Raw genomic sequence first — 16,631 nt, forward strand, 5'->3', positions numbered from 1 at the left:
TATTGAGGCTCTTTAGTACAGCCAAGAAATTCGTTCCTAGTTTTCAATGAAACTTGGAAAATTGTTTTGGGGAACTCCAGGCATCTGCCAGACATGACTGGCTCACACCCAGCAGGCTCCATAAGCCTGGAGCACAGCAGAGACTAAAAATAAGACTGACTAATTGGTTGTCCTGCTGACAGCAGCGAACTGCCATGGGACATTTCATTTCCCCTGATCACATGGATGACAGACAAGCTGTCACCAGCTGTGCAGAGCCAGGAGGATGCATACCTGTGGCAGGGACACAGGCCCCAGCAGTGGCATCACCTTATTCTGAATGCTGGTGAGGGTGGAGATACCTCAAGGGAAGTTGGCACCAGTCACAGAATCCCAGAATGGGTTGGGTTGGAAGGGATCACAGTGGATCATCAGAGCTACCCCATGACACCCCATCAGGGTCATCCTAGAGCACGTGGCTCAGGGTTGCATCCAGATGGTTCTGGAATTCCTGCAGTAAGGGAGACTCCACATCCTCTCCGGGCAATCTGTTCCAGTGCATGGTCACCCACACAACAGTTCTTCATCATGTTCAGGTGGAACTTCTGTGCATCAGTTCCCACCCATTGCCTCTCGTGCTATTGCTTGGTACCACTGAAAAGAGCCTGGTCCATCTTCTTGGCACCCTCCTATAGATATTTATATACATTAATGAGGTCCCCTCTCAGTCATCTCTTTTAGAGGCTGAACAAGCCCTGCTCCCTCAGCCCTTTCTCATAAGATAGACGCTCCAGCCCCTTAATCCTCTTTGTACCATCCACTGGAGTTGCCCCATGTCTCTCTTGTCCTGAGAAGCCCAGAACTGCACACAGCATTCCGGATGTGCCTCACAAGGGCTGAGTAAAGAGGCAGCATCACCTCCCTGACCTGCTGGCAATACTCTTCTGAACGCATTTGAAGATCCCATGGCTTCCTTGGCCACAAGGACACACTGCTGACTCATGGACAGCTTGTCATCCATCAGCACCCCCAAGTTCCTCTACAGAAGGCCATGGACATGCATGTTGGCTCTGGCACACTCAGGAAGAGACACCTGAACTTGGCAGTGCTGGAAGAGGCTTGAAATGTGGGTCTTGGCAGGTGGAGGAGTGTCAGGGGCTGGTGTCCCCCAGCTCCTTCTGAGGCATCAGCAAGAGCCTCGTGCCCCATGGGAGCCTTGTGACCACAGCCAGAGCTGTGAAGGACACATTGCTCCAGTCCCTGGTGTAAGAGGAGGGACAAGCCTTGCATTTTCTTTCTGGAGCATGTCTGAAAACAGGCAACAAAGTTGGTGGAGGGTTTGTAGCGTAAATTCTATAAGCAGTGGCTGAGGGAGCTGAGGTTGTTTAGCCTGGAGGAAAGGAGGCTCAGAAGGGACCTTAGCACTCTCTACAAACACCTGAAAGGAAGGTGTAGTCAGGTGGGAGATGGGCTCTTCTCACAAGTAACAAGTGATAGCTTCAAATTGCACCAGAGGATGTTCAGGTTGTTCTTCACAGAAAGGGTGACTGGAATGGACTGCCCAGGGAAGCGGTAGTCACGGTCCCTGAAGGTGTTTTCTTAAACACTCTACTTAATGCCACGGTCTAGTTGCCGTGATGGTGTTCGGACTCGATGTCGAGTCCATAGGTTGCACTCGACGATCTCAGAGGTCTTTTCCAACCTAATTTATTCTATGCTAACGCACGAACGAGGGGATCTCTACAGACCGAGGGCTCTTGATGCAGCACTCCAGGCTCCCGTCCCCTCAGCGCTGCAGCCGCCGGCGCCCAGCAGGGGGCGCTGTGCCCGGCATGGCGCCCACGCGGCGGAAGCGGCAGTCCGGCCCCTCTCCAAGATGGCGGCGCCCAGGCGCGGTGGGGCTGCGGGCGGGATGAGGCGGGGGGCAGGCGCCCGCCGCGCCGGGAAACTGGACCGGCTGCGGCAGGCGGTGCAGGACTACGTGCAGAAGGCCGGCGGCCAGCCGTCGTTGGCCTTGCACAAAGATTCGGAGAGGTACAGTCGCAGGAGCCGCCGGGACGCCAGGAAGGAGAAGCGCAGACTAAAGCGGAGCCGCCGCCGCCGACTCCAACGCGGGGAGCTGGTGGAGACTCCCACGGCCCCGGCCGAGCAGGGCACGGCCAAACCCGCTCCGGCCAAGCCAGCCCCGGCCAAGCTCGCTGCGGCCAAGCCCACTCCAGCCAAGCCGGCCCAGGCTAAGCCGGCTCCCGCTGCCCGCCCCGGAGCCCCGGCCAAGCCCGCCGCTGGGAAGCAGCGGCCCAGGCCGGTGTCGGCACCGGCATCGACAGCCCTTGAGTCCCCCTCGGCCGCTGCAGCCACCTCGGCGCGGAAACGGGCCCTGCTGGAAGCCAACGAGGAGGAGGATAAGGAGATCCGGCGACTGGAGCGGCAGCTGGGGCTGGGGAAGCGGCGCAAGAAGCAGGAGGGGCCCGCGGGCGAGCGGCTGCCGCAGAGCTTCCTGCGGGACGGGCTGGGATACGTGCTGGGAGCGCTGGGCACACGGGCCGGGCTCAGCCAGCTGTGCGAGAGCAGCGACGAGGAGGAGCAGCAGGAGCCGGGGCCGCGGGAGCGCCCGCCGGGGAAGGAGGAGGTTGCTGAGGACGAGGAGGATGGTGAGGACGAGGAGGATGGTGAGGATGAGGAAGCTCAGGAAGACGCCTCAGACCCCTCCGAGGCGGATGACGTGGAAGGACATTGGGACAGCGAGAGCTCGTCCCCCGAGGACGACGGGGTGCCAGAGGCCAGCGAGCCCTCGAGCGAGGAGGAGGAGGAGGCAGAGGAGGCAGAGGTAGGATGTTCGCCTCAGATAGCACAGATCCGCTTCCCCAAAGCACATCCCGCAACCTGAACACAGAGCAGAGTTGCATCGCCGCTGTTACGCCCAGGTGTTTGCTGTCAGCCGGGCCACGTGGAGTGTTGTCCTGGTCCAGAACAGCCGGGCCCAGCGACAGTGTTGACTTGAGGGGTCTGCCAGGTCCTGGGGACACTTGTTAGACGTGGAGGGGAGAGTTCCCAGTTCAGGCTGGTGGCAGGTAATACCCTACAGCACAAGGCACGTGGGAGCTGTGTGTGAAATCTGCATATAAAATGAGCTGCCCTGGCATTAGAGTGTAAGGATATAATCAAGTCCTTCTGCAAAAAGAGCTTGTGTTGAAATGAACAGCGGTTACACACTGAAATGTTACTTTCTGAATGATCTTAGATTATTAGGTCTTGTTGAATGGGTGGAGGAGAGGTCATAGAGGTCATTTAGCCCTCATGGGCCTAAACTTAAACTGTCACTGATAAAAACTGAGTAAAACCAAGACTTAAGGTGTCAGGTTTTAATGACCATAACTTAAAGTTAGGGAAGAGAGACTTGACTGTTGTCAAGTTTGTCATAAATCGGAATTTTTTTCCTGCTTCTTTTCTTCATATTTTTAATTTGGCATTGATTATTAGATGGTGAGATATATCCTTAACTAAAAGTTTGGTACTTTAATCTTAAATAGAAATGTGTATTTGTGTTCAAGCTACTGGTCTCATCTAATACCTTGTTTCCTTGTTTCCCTCCTAAGAGTGATAATCACGGTGCTACTAAGTATGTTCCTCCTCAAATAAGGAAAGCACAGGAGACACTAGATGACAAGAAAAGAGAAGAACTGGGAAGACTGAAGAAAATGGTGAATGGTCTCATTAATAGGTAGTATAATAAAGAAAGTCATTAATCTTTGTGGATCAATGTGACAGTGCACATCATTCAAGCCAGGTGGCAAGGATGTGACTTATCTCTTCACAAACTGATTTTAAGTTGGCAATCATGTCTGCTATTGTTAAGAATAATTATCTTTATCAGTATAAATTCTTCAAAGTTAGTCATTATACATGTTGAAAAATCTAGAAAATAAATTTAAGATTGGGCTGGATTCCACATAGCAGTTGCCTGCAAGTGCTAGATATAATTCACTCAGTGTCAGTTGGAGTATGCTTATTTTAAAAAATTCTCAGAAGAAAACAGGTTTCAGTTTGTTTTGGGTTTTTTGTGAAGAGAAGCAGCCCTTCCTAGGTTAAAATACTGCAGAATAGAAAAAAGTAATTTACATTGATTTCAGTTTTTAGAGTATTTTTTAAATCAAAAAACTATTGCCAATTTTCATCTGTTATTTGTAAAACATAGACTAGAGTTTGTTCATTGATTTTAAATTTAATATACCATATATGTTGATGCATAAATTATTTTCCTACTTAATTTCTTCTAAGACTCTGATGTGCCACGGTTAAAACTGCTAAAACCAGTCTCTTTTTGTAATAAATCTATTCAGTGTGACAGTAAGCAGATTGACAGTGTTTTGTAAATACTGTTGCTAACATATTTTTACATGTAATTTTTTTTAAAACTATACTAGAATTGAATGTACTATACTTTTTTAGTTTAGTAAACACAGAAAAATACAAAAGATCCCTTTCAGTCATCTTACCAATCTTCAATCTTTTCTTCTTAAGTCAAAGTAGTTTCTCTAAAAAGAATGGTTGTTTGTTAGGTGAACTCAAAATTGTGGAGCCATGTGAGGAGAAGAAAGAGTGAACATTGGATTTTGTTTCTCCATAGGCTGAGTGAACCAAATTTGTCCTCCATCAGTGGACAGATGGAAGAGCTCTACATGGCCAACAGCAGAAAGGATATGAATGACACTCTGACAGACATTCTCATGAATGCCTGTGTTACTGCCGTTGCCATGCCTGCAAGACTCATGATGGAGCATGTGCTTTTGGTCAGCATCCTTCATCACAATGTAGGAATTGAGGTAATTCTTGTGCTTGGTACAAATTTTGTATAATAAAACATATTGTAGAGTGTTTTCCTTGACATTTTGTTTGAATTGCCTTGTCACTTTTAACTTTGTGGCACTAACAAGCATCTTTAGTTGAGTTGCATCAGTATTTTGTGGCTTATTTGTAAGGCTTTCATAAGTGAATAGGTCTAAGTCCATTGCTTTATCTGATTTTATTTCCTCCATGAGTTATCACTGGTCACCATCATTTTTTCATCAAAATCTTTCTGCACCCAGTAATCAAAAATTTCTGACTTTCAGCTTCTCTTCTTTTTAGTTACACTAATCCATTTATGTTGTCATGGATACATGTGGGTATTGTTTTTGAACTGTGTATACCCAGATAAGAAAAGTGTTACATCTACAGGAATCCTTTTACAATGGTGGATAGACTTCTTTTCTATGCAAATCATCACTGGAATTAAGTAGTTATAATATAGAATATTAAAAACTTTAAAAGCATGGCTATTTTTGGAGGGGATTTTGGTTTGTGTTTTTAAGCCTAATGAATGAAGTAAAATCCCTCTCACCCAAGCTGACACTGAAGCTCCTGATGTCAAAGGGAAGATTTTAGTGAATTTCAGTGACATGTCTGTCAGGAAACTTTCAGCAGTATGTTCCTATTAAACTACTCTTTTTTCTTCCCCTCTACATCTCAAAGCAAAAGATGTATTGATGCAAGTTTTCCTGTTTGTCATACAGTGGCCTGAATGCTGGCTCTGAAACCATATTAAATATCAGGCAGATGTAATTATGCAGCTTTCTCCATGCAGACTTGTCATTAAACCTTTTTTTGTCTTTCTGTGCTCCTTGAAAGGCACTTCTGAATGCAGATACAATGTTTCTGTGAAATAAATGTACAGTATGCATTACATGAAAGTGTGATAGTACAGCTGCACTGAGGATTAGGTTGAGCATTGCAAAGGTTGGCCTGTATTTATAAATTATATGAATTAAATAAATTATCTATAAATTATAAATGTGCAGCCATTGGATAGTTAACACCTAAGCTGGTCAAGGCTTGTAATGCAAGTCAGTACTGCTACTGGGACTTCTGGTTTTCTTAAGGTCAACAGATTTTTAGCTCAGTAATAATGGGTGAGGGTCTTATTTAGCAGCAATGTATTCATTAACTCCCTGTGTTTCAGAGCCTGTAGGCTTTCTAATCCCAGCCTTTAGCATCAGTTCTCTCTTTAGAAATAAATAAATTCCAAAATTTATTTTCCCAGCTGTGTACCACTGACAAATGTCTAAGAATTATCCCCACTTCAAAAGCAGCTTCACCTTATGCTCAGCAACTGTGAAAACTTGGTATTTTGGGGATTTTTTCCCAATATAATTTTTTATCCTCCTGTTAAGGATTTTTTCTAGAATGCTGAACTCAGGAATGTGTTTGCTTTTTGTCATATAGCTTTTCCTGGATGAATGACTAGCAGTAACAGCATGCTAGCCTGACAGCTGGAAAGATGCTAATATGTGTTATTTATTTATGCTAAATAAATACTGATGTATGGGTACTGTAGGTTCATAATACTTGTTTTTCTTGCACAGGCTTTAAAAGGCAACTGGATGTCAAATATGAGGTGTAAATAACAGACTTCTACAAAAACGTAGATAAATTTAGATATTTGTGTATGTAAATATAGAACATCCATTTTGGTTGAGAGTAGCAACAATATTTCTTTAAAATTGATAGTGGCAGTGACCTAAAAATGAATTTTACAGATGTCTGTAAAATCTACTTACAGTTAACTGCCGGGTTTTTTTTTTTCCCCTTAATGGAATTGTTGCCAGGTCGGTGCTCACTTTTTGGAAGCTGTGGTGAAGAAATTTGATGAACTCTGTAAAAGTGATGCTGAAGGGAAAGAATGTGAAAATCTGCTTGCCTTGATTGCTCATCTGTATAACTTCCATGTGGTTCATTGCCTGCTGATCTTTGATATTCTGAAAAAGCTTGTTAGCACTTTCACTGAAAAAGAGATTGAGCTGATTTTATTTCTTCTGAAAAATGTGGGCTTTTCCTTAAGAAAAGATGATGCATTGGCTTTGAAAGAACTCATCACGGAAGCCCAGAGGAAAGCAAGCACAGCAGAGAAGAAATTCCAGGATCAGACTAGGGTATGTGTTTGTTCTAAAGATTTTATATTCTCAAGAGACTGTAATAAGTACTTGGATACATAGTTTAATTTACAGAAACGTTTTCTGCTACATTCTATTCAGGTTCTAAATTACCTTTAGTGTGGCATTCAGTTATTTGCATTTTTCTTGTCTGTCTTTCTATATTAGTTCTTAGGACACAGACACCAAAATGCTCCTGGTGGGTGAGACAAGGCTGGTTTGTATCTTATGCAGTGGACAGTTTTTCTGTTCCATGATACTTTATGCACTTCAAAAAATGGTCACTGAGGCATGGTGTTGAGCAGATTAAACTTGTACACAAATTAATGTAGTAGGGGTTAAGGAAAACATGTTGTATTTAAATTTTGGTGTATATTGCCAGCTGAGCTGCTTATTCTCACAGAATATTAATTTCAAAGTACACTCTTCTACTTTATTTAACAAAAGAGTATTAAATATTCTTAAGAATTAGAATCCACAGAACTATTTATTTTCCCAATAGGTTCGATTTATGCTGGAGACGATGCTGGCCCTTAGGAACAATGACATGCGTAAGATTCCTGGTTACGATCCTGAACCAGTCGAAAGACTCCGCAAATTGCAGAGAGCACTGGTGAGCACTTTCTTGGCTGGTGTAGCCTTTTATTCTTAATCCAGGAGTAATTATTTGTATTGGATGTCAGCTTTCTTGAGGGTTTTTTGTTGGTTTGTTTTGGGCTTTTTTTGACAGAATGGGTAGTCTGTCTAGAACAACCTAGTATAAAAGGGGTGAAAGTAATTTATCAATGCATATCAGGATAAGAGGCCAGGCAAAAACAAGCTAGGTAACTTACTTCTGTAGGATTTCCTCTCTTAAATTTTTGCAGTCCTGCTGATACGCTTCTAGACTTTGTTATTGAAAATTCTTATTTTGTTCAGTTTAAAATTTTTGTTATTTGAACTGTTCAACACATAAAGTGGTTTGTTGTGTCATTTTACATAGTCACAAGTGTTCAAAAGGAAAATCATGACCAGATTGTAAGATACTGCAATGTCAGCATCCTCTGAATTCTAATCAAACTTTTTAATTGGAAGATGTCTACTTTTTATATTAGTATCTCGTTTTTCAAATAAAAAACCTGAGAGCTCCTATATGATTTATGCAACTTTATGCATTTAAAAAATTATAGCATATGGGAAAATTGTACATTCTGTTCAAGTTGCTGATTGAAACAAAGGTTGGGGAGGAAACATGGGAAGATCTTTACGGCAATATCAACTTATATGTTTAAAATTTTTTATTTAAAAATAATTTTAAATAATTAAAGTGTTGTTTTCTGTAAGAAAAGAGAAAAAAAGTTTCAAATAAAAGCTTTTTTGTTGGTTTTTATTTTTGTTTTGTTACTCAAGGTTCACAGCAGTGGTTCAGGAAAAGACACTCAGCTCCGCGTGTCCCTGGAGTCTCTCCTCAGTGCTGACCAGGTTGGGCGCTGGTGGATTGTGGGGTCATCCTGGAGTGGAGCACCAATGATCAGTGATACAAAAAGCCAGGCTCAGCAAAAGCTGCACGTGGGAAAGGTAAATCCAAATCATAAGTCTAAGTGTTTGTGATCTCTTGAAGATTTTTCTTACATGTAAATAAGTTTATTTCAGACCCCACCATCATCTTCACATGCTCTTGTAAGACCAAGCTTTTGGACTGTAAATTCTGTTTTCAGGTTTTTTTAAAACATTGTACTCATGTGCTTCATAAGAACTGTTACTACAAATATGGTACATCTTGTTTTTCCTTATCCTGTGGAATTGCTAAGGTGAAAAATGAGACTTGATTCAACAGTGTCTTTGCTAGTAGGAATTCTGCAGGTTGTGGTGTCTGTCTGTGGCATACATCCAAGCTGATTCCAAAAGTAATGTGATGAGATGGTCATGGTGATTTACTTATATTAAAGAAGCAGGTCTTAAAATTAATCAGCACAATTAAAGTAGATTAAAATGTATTTCCATAGCTGAAAAAGCTCCTGATGATGTCTGTGCCTCTGGACAAAAGCTCAGGACCTTTGATTTGGTGATTCATGATTTACTGGAGAGCTTCATTGATGGTGTTATTTAAGGTAGTACAGGAAATAGCTTTTTTGAGGACGAACATAAATAAAGTAACATATAACTTTATTTTCAGGTGAGTTCAAAAATAATGGAGCTTGCTCGTAAGCTGAGAATGAACACTGATATCAGGAGAAGTATTTTTTGTGTCTTGATGACAAGTGAAGACTTCATGGATGCCTTTGAAAAACTTCTGAAGTAAGTACAGCCTAGTACAGAAATCAGCCCAGAAATAAAAATAGGTTGTTAATACAGCATTTCTGGTCTGGGCTCAAAAACATTCAATTGATAATGCAGTTAAAAGAAGTGCATAGCTAGGGATCTACACAGGGTAAAAAGGGTAGGAGAAGGGACCAGAACCCTGGTGTAAGGATTAATGGGGGCAAGCAGAACTGACTGGCAGTCAGAGGAAAGGAATAGCCCCTTTGTCACTCTTGCCTATAACTGTGATTTGCAGCATCTTTTGATATAAGGAGCCTGTTTCTTTTTTGCATTGGAGCTGTGGATCCCAGTAGAGTGGATGGAAGGCTGCTGCAGGCTTGTTTCCTTATGGAGGCAGGTCAGAAACCCCTGCAGAACATTTCGGGTTTTTTGATGGATTGCTGTGATTTCTGTGCTACTGCCACTTCTTTGACTTCTTGCCACCTTGTTAAGCCATCTCTGCCCATACCTTGCATGACCTGGTAGTGTTCTAGCATGTCCACTTCCCTCCTGCAGAATTTATTAGCTTTGGGTTTTCTTCACATTAAGACCAGTTCCCTTAACCCTTGACAAGGAGCTCTTCAGAAAATGTGATCGGGGAAGAGCTCAAACTAAGCTATTCCTTGTGTTTGTCTGAATGTTAATTGTAAGTCTGTAAGAACTGGGAGGGGAAATCAGGTCTGAACTTTTCTGTATCAGCCTTGTAGCTCAAGGGTATTGTCTTACCAGGAGGGCATGCAATTATTTAATTTGCTTACCGAACCAAAACAGACTTTGTAATAAAGTCAACTAATATTTGATTAAATGCCACTTCTGCAAAACACAACTTGGACTTAAGACTGTGATGGAGTCATTCCAATATCTTAATATGGCCTGTTCAATTAAAAGAAATTAGCTACTGCTACAGCTCTTGCCAAGACCTGGCAGCTCAATTTGCAAATTGGACCTGACTCTCATCTGTGCTATTTAAGCTAGTACACAAATCTGAATACATACAGGCTTGGCAGAAAATCTCTCTGCAGGCTGCCTGGTGTGTGTTGATGCTGATGTTTATACAGCAAACTCTAAGAGAGGAATTCTTAAATCTGCCCACATCTGGCAGAGTATAATGGAAAGTGCACGTAATTGTCAGTGAAGGAATTAACTTCAGTGTGAACATGTGTTCCAGAGTGTGTGGGAATTTGTGTCTGCATGTTTGATGTCAGTCTTGTGAGGAAGAGCATACAAAGAAATATTTTAACTGCTCTTGTTGATTTATCTACTGTTAGTTCTGTGGCAGAGTAGAGGTGTGGTTAAAGGATAAACTATTTGAAATCCAGGCTGCTATAGTTTTTCTAGTCCCTTTACTCCTTACTGCAAATGAACGTAATTAGTTTGAATCCAGAACAGCTCCCTGAAGTGGCTCAGTGATTGCAGAGTTGTCAGTGAAGAGAGAGAGCTGGGAACATCACTGGTTACAAAGAGGAGAGAGTGAGACTGGAGCCTCTTCATCAGCTGAAAGGCCACACTTTCTTCACAAACCACAGTTTCACTCAGGACAGAGGATGAATGCTGCTTAAGTTTGATGGAAAGGCAATTTTTGAAGTTATTTTGTGGACATAAAGAATTTGACAAACTTCACATCTCAGAAAATTCTGAGCCACTCATGAAAGGCTCAGCTATCCTATTGGAATGAGATGTGTAATTCAGGATAGCAACTATCTACCAAAGTGAGTGTATCTACTGATATAATTTGGACTGAATTTTGAAAGGGGATTAAAGAGTTGCTATTTTTGATCTGAAGGCAGTGATAGTCTTGGGCTTCAGCTGATGATAACTAATCTACCTGGGGGCAGCATTCTGCTGATGACAAATAACCTCCTTCAGAGGCAGTTATCCCATTTTCAGCAGGATCAAGATATACAAGTCCATGGGAATACTGTAACTCATGAATAATTGAATCAGTGAGGTGGTTTCACATTCTTTATCAAAGAATATCAGGGTTATGAAATCTATACAGGTTTATGGTGAAGCTCAGCAGTGAAAGACAGTCCAGACTCTGAAATTTTAGAAGTTTAGGAATTCTAATTCTGAGAAGAAGTGAAGGTAAGAAGAAAATTGAATGTCCAAGTGTTGTCACTTGGTTGCAACTCTGGCAATGTGAATATTTCCTAAATAAGCAAGTCATGATGATGAACAAGTAAAAGGACCGTGTGTCAAATTAGTTATTGTAACTTCCCAAGTCATCTATTAAATGCAAATCTGATGGCTGAAAGCCTGTATACTTGTAGAAAAAACCTTTTGTTGCTTTGAAATCAGATGGAACTTGGCTGATGGGAGAACAGGTGGGTTACGACACAGACACAGCACTTCCAGTACTGACCCCTTTTGGACTTCTAAAGTTGTACTGCTCATTAGCCTAGAAATCATCCCAGATTTTCCTGTTGTAAAACTTTAAATTCCAGGGAGTTTGGTCTCAACAGCAATGTTTTCTCTGTAAGTCTGGTGTGTCTGTGGTCACATGCAGTGCAGATGAGGTGTGTACCAAGGAGGGATATTGGCATCAAGTAATGACCAAGTACTCTAGGAGACAGTAGGGCAAGTTGCAGTGGAGTCAAACCTGGTTAGAAAGTACTCTTGAATTGTACTAATACCCTGTGAAACTTGAACTTGAAGCAATGAGAAGAATTTTGTTTGATATTTTTCAGATTCTAATATGACACATTTTTCATTTTAATTGGTTTTAATGCTGCCAAGCATTTGGCAGCATTCGGAAGTTAGATCATATTATTCACAGACCAGGTGCATTGTGAGTTAGTCACCATTCCAAGCCAGAATGTCTCAGCTCTCTTTTACACTGGTCAGCTATTGGAGTGGGAAGGCTACTCAGTCCTTGGCCTTCATACTGAGGCAGCCAACATAGACATACATACATACATACATACATGCACACATACTGTTTTCTCCAGGATTTTTTTTTTTTAAGGTGCTTTGTAATCACTGACTGTATCCTCTTAGGCTACTATCAAACAAAAATGAATTTCAAGTATCATGTAGCATGGATTGGACCCAGAGATTAAATAATTTGTATCACCAAGTAAGAAAAACCTCTAAGAATATTTTCTTATCCCTACTAAGTACCACAGAAGTGAAGGGCCCTGGAAATGTTTGTCCAAATAGGATTACACTGATCTCTAGACTGGTTTTCCTCCCATGACCATAAGCAGAAGCATGAGATTATCACAACAGAACCCTGCAGTTCTTGTTTCACTATTTAGCCTTTGTTTCACTGTTGAACCCCTGTAGTGATATCTGTAGGTGCGGTGCTAGTGCTGGTATCTCTGTGCCCTCTCTTCTGTTCATGGTGAGCTGCAGACATGGAGTGGGATACCTTTCCTTCCCTGAGCAATGATAATTTTTTTATTATTCTACTTCTGTTTATTGAGGTGTTACTTTTGTATCTCCTCCTTTAACACCCATAATGCTTCAGCATTTCCACAGTGCCATACCAGGATACTTGTTTAGCCAACACTGTTAAAGGTTGGAGTCCATGAGTTAGGAGTTTTAAAGACTTTGTAGGTACTTTGTAAGAAGTAGAATTTAATGTGATGTTAGGAGAACTTTTAAAGTATTACTCTTAGATGTTGACTGTAGCTCTTACTTTGTGTCAGCAAGTTTTTCCTTACAAAATATTTCTCCATTTCTTGCTAAATTTTAGGCTTGGACTGAAAGATCAGCAGGAGAGAGAAATAGTTCATGTCATCCTTTACTGCTGCTTACAGGAGAAGACATTCAACCCCTTCTATGCATTTTTGGCTAACAAGTTTTGTGGGTATGAAAGGCGATTTCAGGTAAAGACAAATCTGTTGCTTCATTGGCTTTGTGTCATGATTGTGGTTAGGAAGACAGTTACTGAATACCTGAAAATGGATGCTTGCCTCTTAGGATCTTGATCCCAGTGAAAAATTCTGCTGGTATGGCTAAGCATTAAGTAAGGCATACTCATGGTCAGATCTGAATAGGAAATGAAATGCTGAATGTTTTCTTCCTTCTGTTTTATGCATTTTAAAATAATTGGAATGGTCTTATCAAGCATTTCTGTTAATTAAAGGAGGGCTTATAAAGAATAGAAGGTCAAAAGGTTTGTTATGTTGTTGCTCATTTAAACAGCCACTTGATTTGTAGGATTATTTTTTTTGCCTTTGACCCCTAGGTGACATTTCAGTTTAGTATTTGGGACAAAATCAAAGGCTTGGAAAACCTGTCAGCTGCTGCCATCTTCAACTTGGTTTCACTGCTGGCTCACTTAATAAGGACAAAATCACTGCCACTTTCAGTTCTCAAGGTTGGTGTGTTTTCTTTTCAAATCCTTCTGTGTTTTCCCTGCAGTTGCTAGTTCTATGGAAGGTATATTTTCTTTGTTACTTATCTGGTACTTAAGTCTGTCTCAGCATAACAGCTAGTTTTAAAATTAGTAAATTGTTCCAATTGATTATGATAATGCTGACATTTGGGGAAAGGGAACCTGTAGTGACCCAGGCATAAAGAAAGTCTACTTTTTTTTATCTAGAGTAGCTGTGAGGTTATTTCCTTTAGTGTATCCACAGTTGGAACTGAGGCTCCTTCATTAGCAGGCTTTGCCAGTGGACTCTGTGCTATGGTTTTTAGCTGCTGTTGTTTTTATTAGACAAGAAAGTGCTGAGTAGATTTCTTGGATTTCAGAATGAGGAGTCCATAGATTTCTATTAGAAGAGTAATTGAAATGTATTAAATAGGCAATTAAATGGATTGTCCTAGGTACTTACAAAGTATTTATCTAATTGAGAAAGGACATCTGGTACCAGTAGGCTTCTATTTCTTAGAAGGTTCTTTGCTGTCATTATTGATTGGCTTTTGGAGGCAGCCTTCTCAGGTAATTATTCTGTGCTAAACTCAAGGCTCAGTATATGCAGAGGCAGTTAGTGTGCTAAAAGTTCTTCATTTAGGAGAGCAGACCAGCTGTTTGAAATACTTGAATTAATTTAATTCTCCCTCTCTGTCTGCCAGGTAATTGAGTTCAGTGAACTGGACAAACCCAAAGTCCGTTTCTTACGACAGGTATTAAGCACACTGTTAACCAAAGCAGATGAGGAAGAAATTACTGACATTTTTATGAGGTGAGTGATCACTGGCATCTCCAGAGAACCCTTGTTGAGTAGTAATTAAGAAGATAAGAAATTTGCCTATTTTGTTTGGAATCACACTGTGCCTTTTCCACACATCAGCCCTCCATCCCTTAAAATGTGAGCTCTCCTGGCTGAGTATCAGTATGAGTATGAGTTCAAGTGTATCATATGTGTGTTGGTACAGGCTATGACAGAGATGCAACAGTGTTACACAAAATAAGGCTTCCAGATATTCAGTGTATCATTTTGGGGGCAGGATTTTCATGAGCAGAGCTCTGTAATTCCCTGTTGCCTTTATTTGTACCATCTGTGTGCAGTGGGGTTCACTCTGCCAGCAGTCATTGCTAGGATGTATCTTAACAAGAAAAAAAGAAAGTGAGGCAAAGGTTTGGGGTATTTTTAATGGGGTTTTTTATCAATGTTCTCTGAAAAAATCTTATTTTTGATATGGGACAGGGTTGCCTGGAGAGGCTGGGAAATTTCCATCCTTAGAGAGGTTTACAACTTGAATGAACAGGACTTGGAATGAAACTGCATAGAAAAAAATTAGGTGGTGATGTTTCAGCTATCATGCAGCAGCACGAGGAAGCTTGAACACGGTGTTTGCTTTGTTCTTTGCTGTAATGTAATTGTTTACATAAAGCAAGCCTGAGGCTGCAATATCCCATTTTATTGTTGAGGCCAGTTGTATGTCGAGTGTTTGGGCTGTTTGCCAAACCAAGGTAGACTTGGTAATTTGAAAGCTTCTTCAATAAAACTTCTTTTATAGGTTGGATTTTTTTCTACAACTCTATTTGAAGAAGATGATAAAATTAAGAAACTTCTGAAATAGAGGAAGACTGAGTAATATTTTTGATCTGTATCTTTACAGGATATCTGACAACCCCAAACTGGGAGTGCTGCGGGAAGGCTTGAAACTCTTTCTTACCCACTTCTTACTGAAACATGCACAAGCCCAAAAGAGTGCTGAAGAAGCTAGCTTGTTAAAAGAGAGAGTGGAACTAGCAACCAAGGCTTTAGAGTCAAAAGAACCCAAATTGAAGCTGTAGTTACATTTTTTCTAATAAAACACACAGAAAAATTGAGCTGTGGTCTTTCGGACCTAAATAATTGAGAACAAGGAGAGCAGTGTTACTCCAAAGGATCCATTTTTTAATGTAAACAGTTACTTTGCTCTGTGTGCAAGTTAGAGGTTTAATTGGAGGCAATACAAGGCCTTTTTGAAGAAAGAAAATGTGGTTTTGTCATGTCCCTTTTTGGTACAAGGTTTTCATATTGACAGTTGGTATCTGGAGAAGAGGGTGAATTACTCTTCTGTGGTATTTTGTCAGCAATGGTGTTCTGCATTACATTCTAGTCTTTCATTTAAAGTAATGAAAGAATCAGCCTTAACTAAAGGCTTTTAGTAAGGAGCCATGGTACTCACCTGAAGAAAGGGGCCACTAGATGGCACAAGCACTGGTGAGTTGGTTGGGGAAGAAATCAACTTTCTTCTTAAAGTGTTGGAAGTTATTTGCAAATTCTGTGAATTGATTCCCTGACTGTGGTCAGGAAAAGATCTTCAGTTGGATTCAAAGCTGTAGCAAAGCAACTTGAAGATCTGTCTTTGCCCAATTATATTGGGTTTAGAGATCACAGCATAGTTTTATGGCTTTTTTAGCCTGTTCTTCACAGCTTTAGAATTGGAAGTCATTTGTGTCAATCAGATTTTTCTAGACATAAACAATATCATGAATATGAGTCCTAAGAAGAGAATACCTCCCTTGAGAGTTTGCTCACATTTTGCATTCGGATGCTTAAAAAAAAAAAACTAGGTACATTTCTTTTTGTAGCACTCTGTTAATGGTTTGTTTCTTTTGTCACCTGACCAGTACACATTAAACTGCCATTTTTCTAAATGCTTTGGTGTTTGTGTTAGCTTTACTCTGGCTGGCCTTCCAGGAAGGGAATGACCTTAAATTAGGTAGAGAAGAGAAGTGCTTTCTTTTCTAGAATGTGCATCTGTGATCTACCACTGTTGGAGTTGTCAGCCCTGTTTCTGTAGCCAGACTTGCCTCTGATGTCCAATGGGCCATTTACTTATGGTCCCTCCCAATTGCCTTTGATACCAATTGATCTGTCCCTGATTTTTTGATACCAATTGATCTGTCCCTGATTTTTTGATTAAAAAATTTATTTTTTAATCGAATTCTTAAATGTAATATATTCTACTTGCTCAGGTGTACTGTTTCCAGGTGGAGAAGTACTTCCCCCAGCAGCC

The 16,631-nt window shown here is 41.2% G+C and overlaps 1 protein-coding gene across 1 annotated transcript; it reads left to right on the forward strand.

The window, feature by feature from the left end:
- Positions 1–1,693: 1,693 nt before the first annotated feature.
- Positions 1,694–16,270, forward strand: NOM1 (nucleolar protein with MIF4G domain 1). The gene is made up of 11 exons (XM_015651682.2): positions 1,694–2,806; positions 3,576–3,700; positions 4,607–4,802; positions 6,624–6,947; positions 7,450–7,560; positions 8,337–8,504; positions 9,103–9,224; positions 12,925–13,057; positions 13,420–13,551; positions 14,253–14,362; positions 15,243–16,270. The coding sequence occupies exons 1-11, from the start codon at positions 1,694–1,696 to the stop codon at positions 15,418–15,420; spliced, it is 2,712 nt and encodes a 903-aa protein (XP_015507168.2). The 3' UTR covers positions 15,421–16,270.
- Positions 16,271–16,631: the final 361 nt, after the last annotated feature.

The sequence above is a fragment of the Parus major genome, chromosome 2 (assembly GCF_001522545.3).
Source record: "Parus major isolate Abel chromosome 2, Parus_major1.1, whole genome shotgun sequence".
NCBI classification, from domain to species: Eukaryota; Metazoa; Chordata; class Aves; order Passeriformes; family Paridae; genus Parus; species Parus major.

What these genes read in the sequence shown, in the direction of transcription:
- NOM1 (XM_015651682.2), top strand. Translation starts at nt 1,694, where the DNA reads ATGCTAACGCACGAACGAGGGGATCTCTACAGACCGAGGGCTCTTGAT. An exon ending in GCAAATTGCAGAGAGCACTG is followed by an intron (nt 7,561 to 8,336) that starts GTGAGCACTTTC and finishes TTGTTACTCAAG; the next exon opens with GTTCACAGCAGTGGTTCAGG. An exon ending in ATTACTGACATTTTTATGAG is followed by an intron (nt 14,363 to 15,242) that starts GTGAGTGATCAC and finishes GTATCTTTACAG; the next exon opens with GATATCTGACAACCCCAAAC.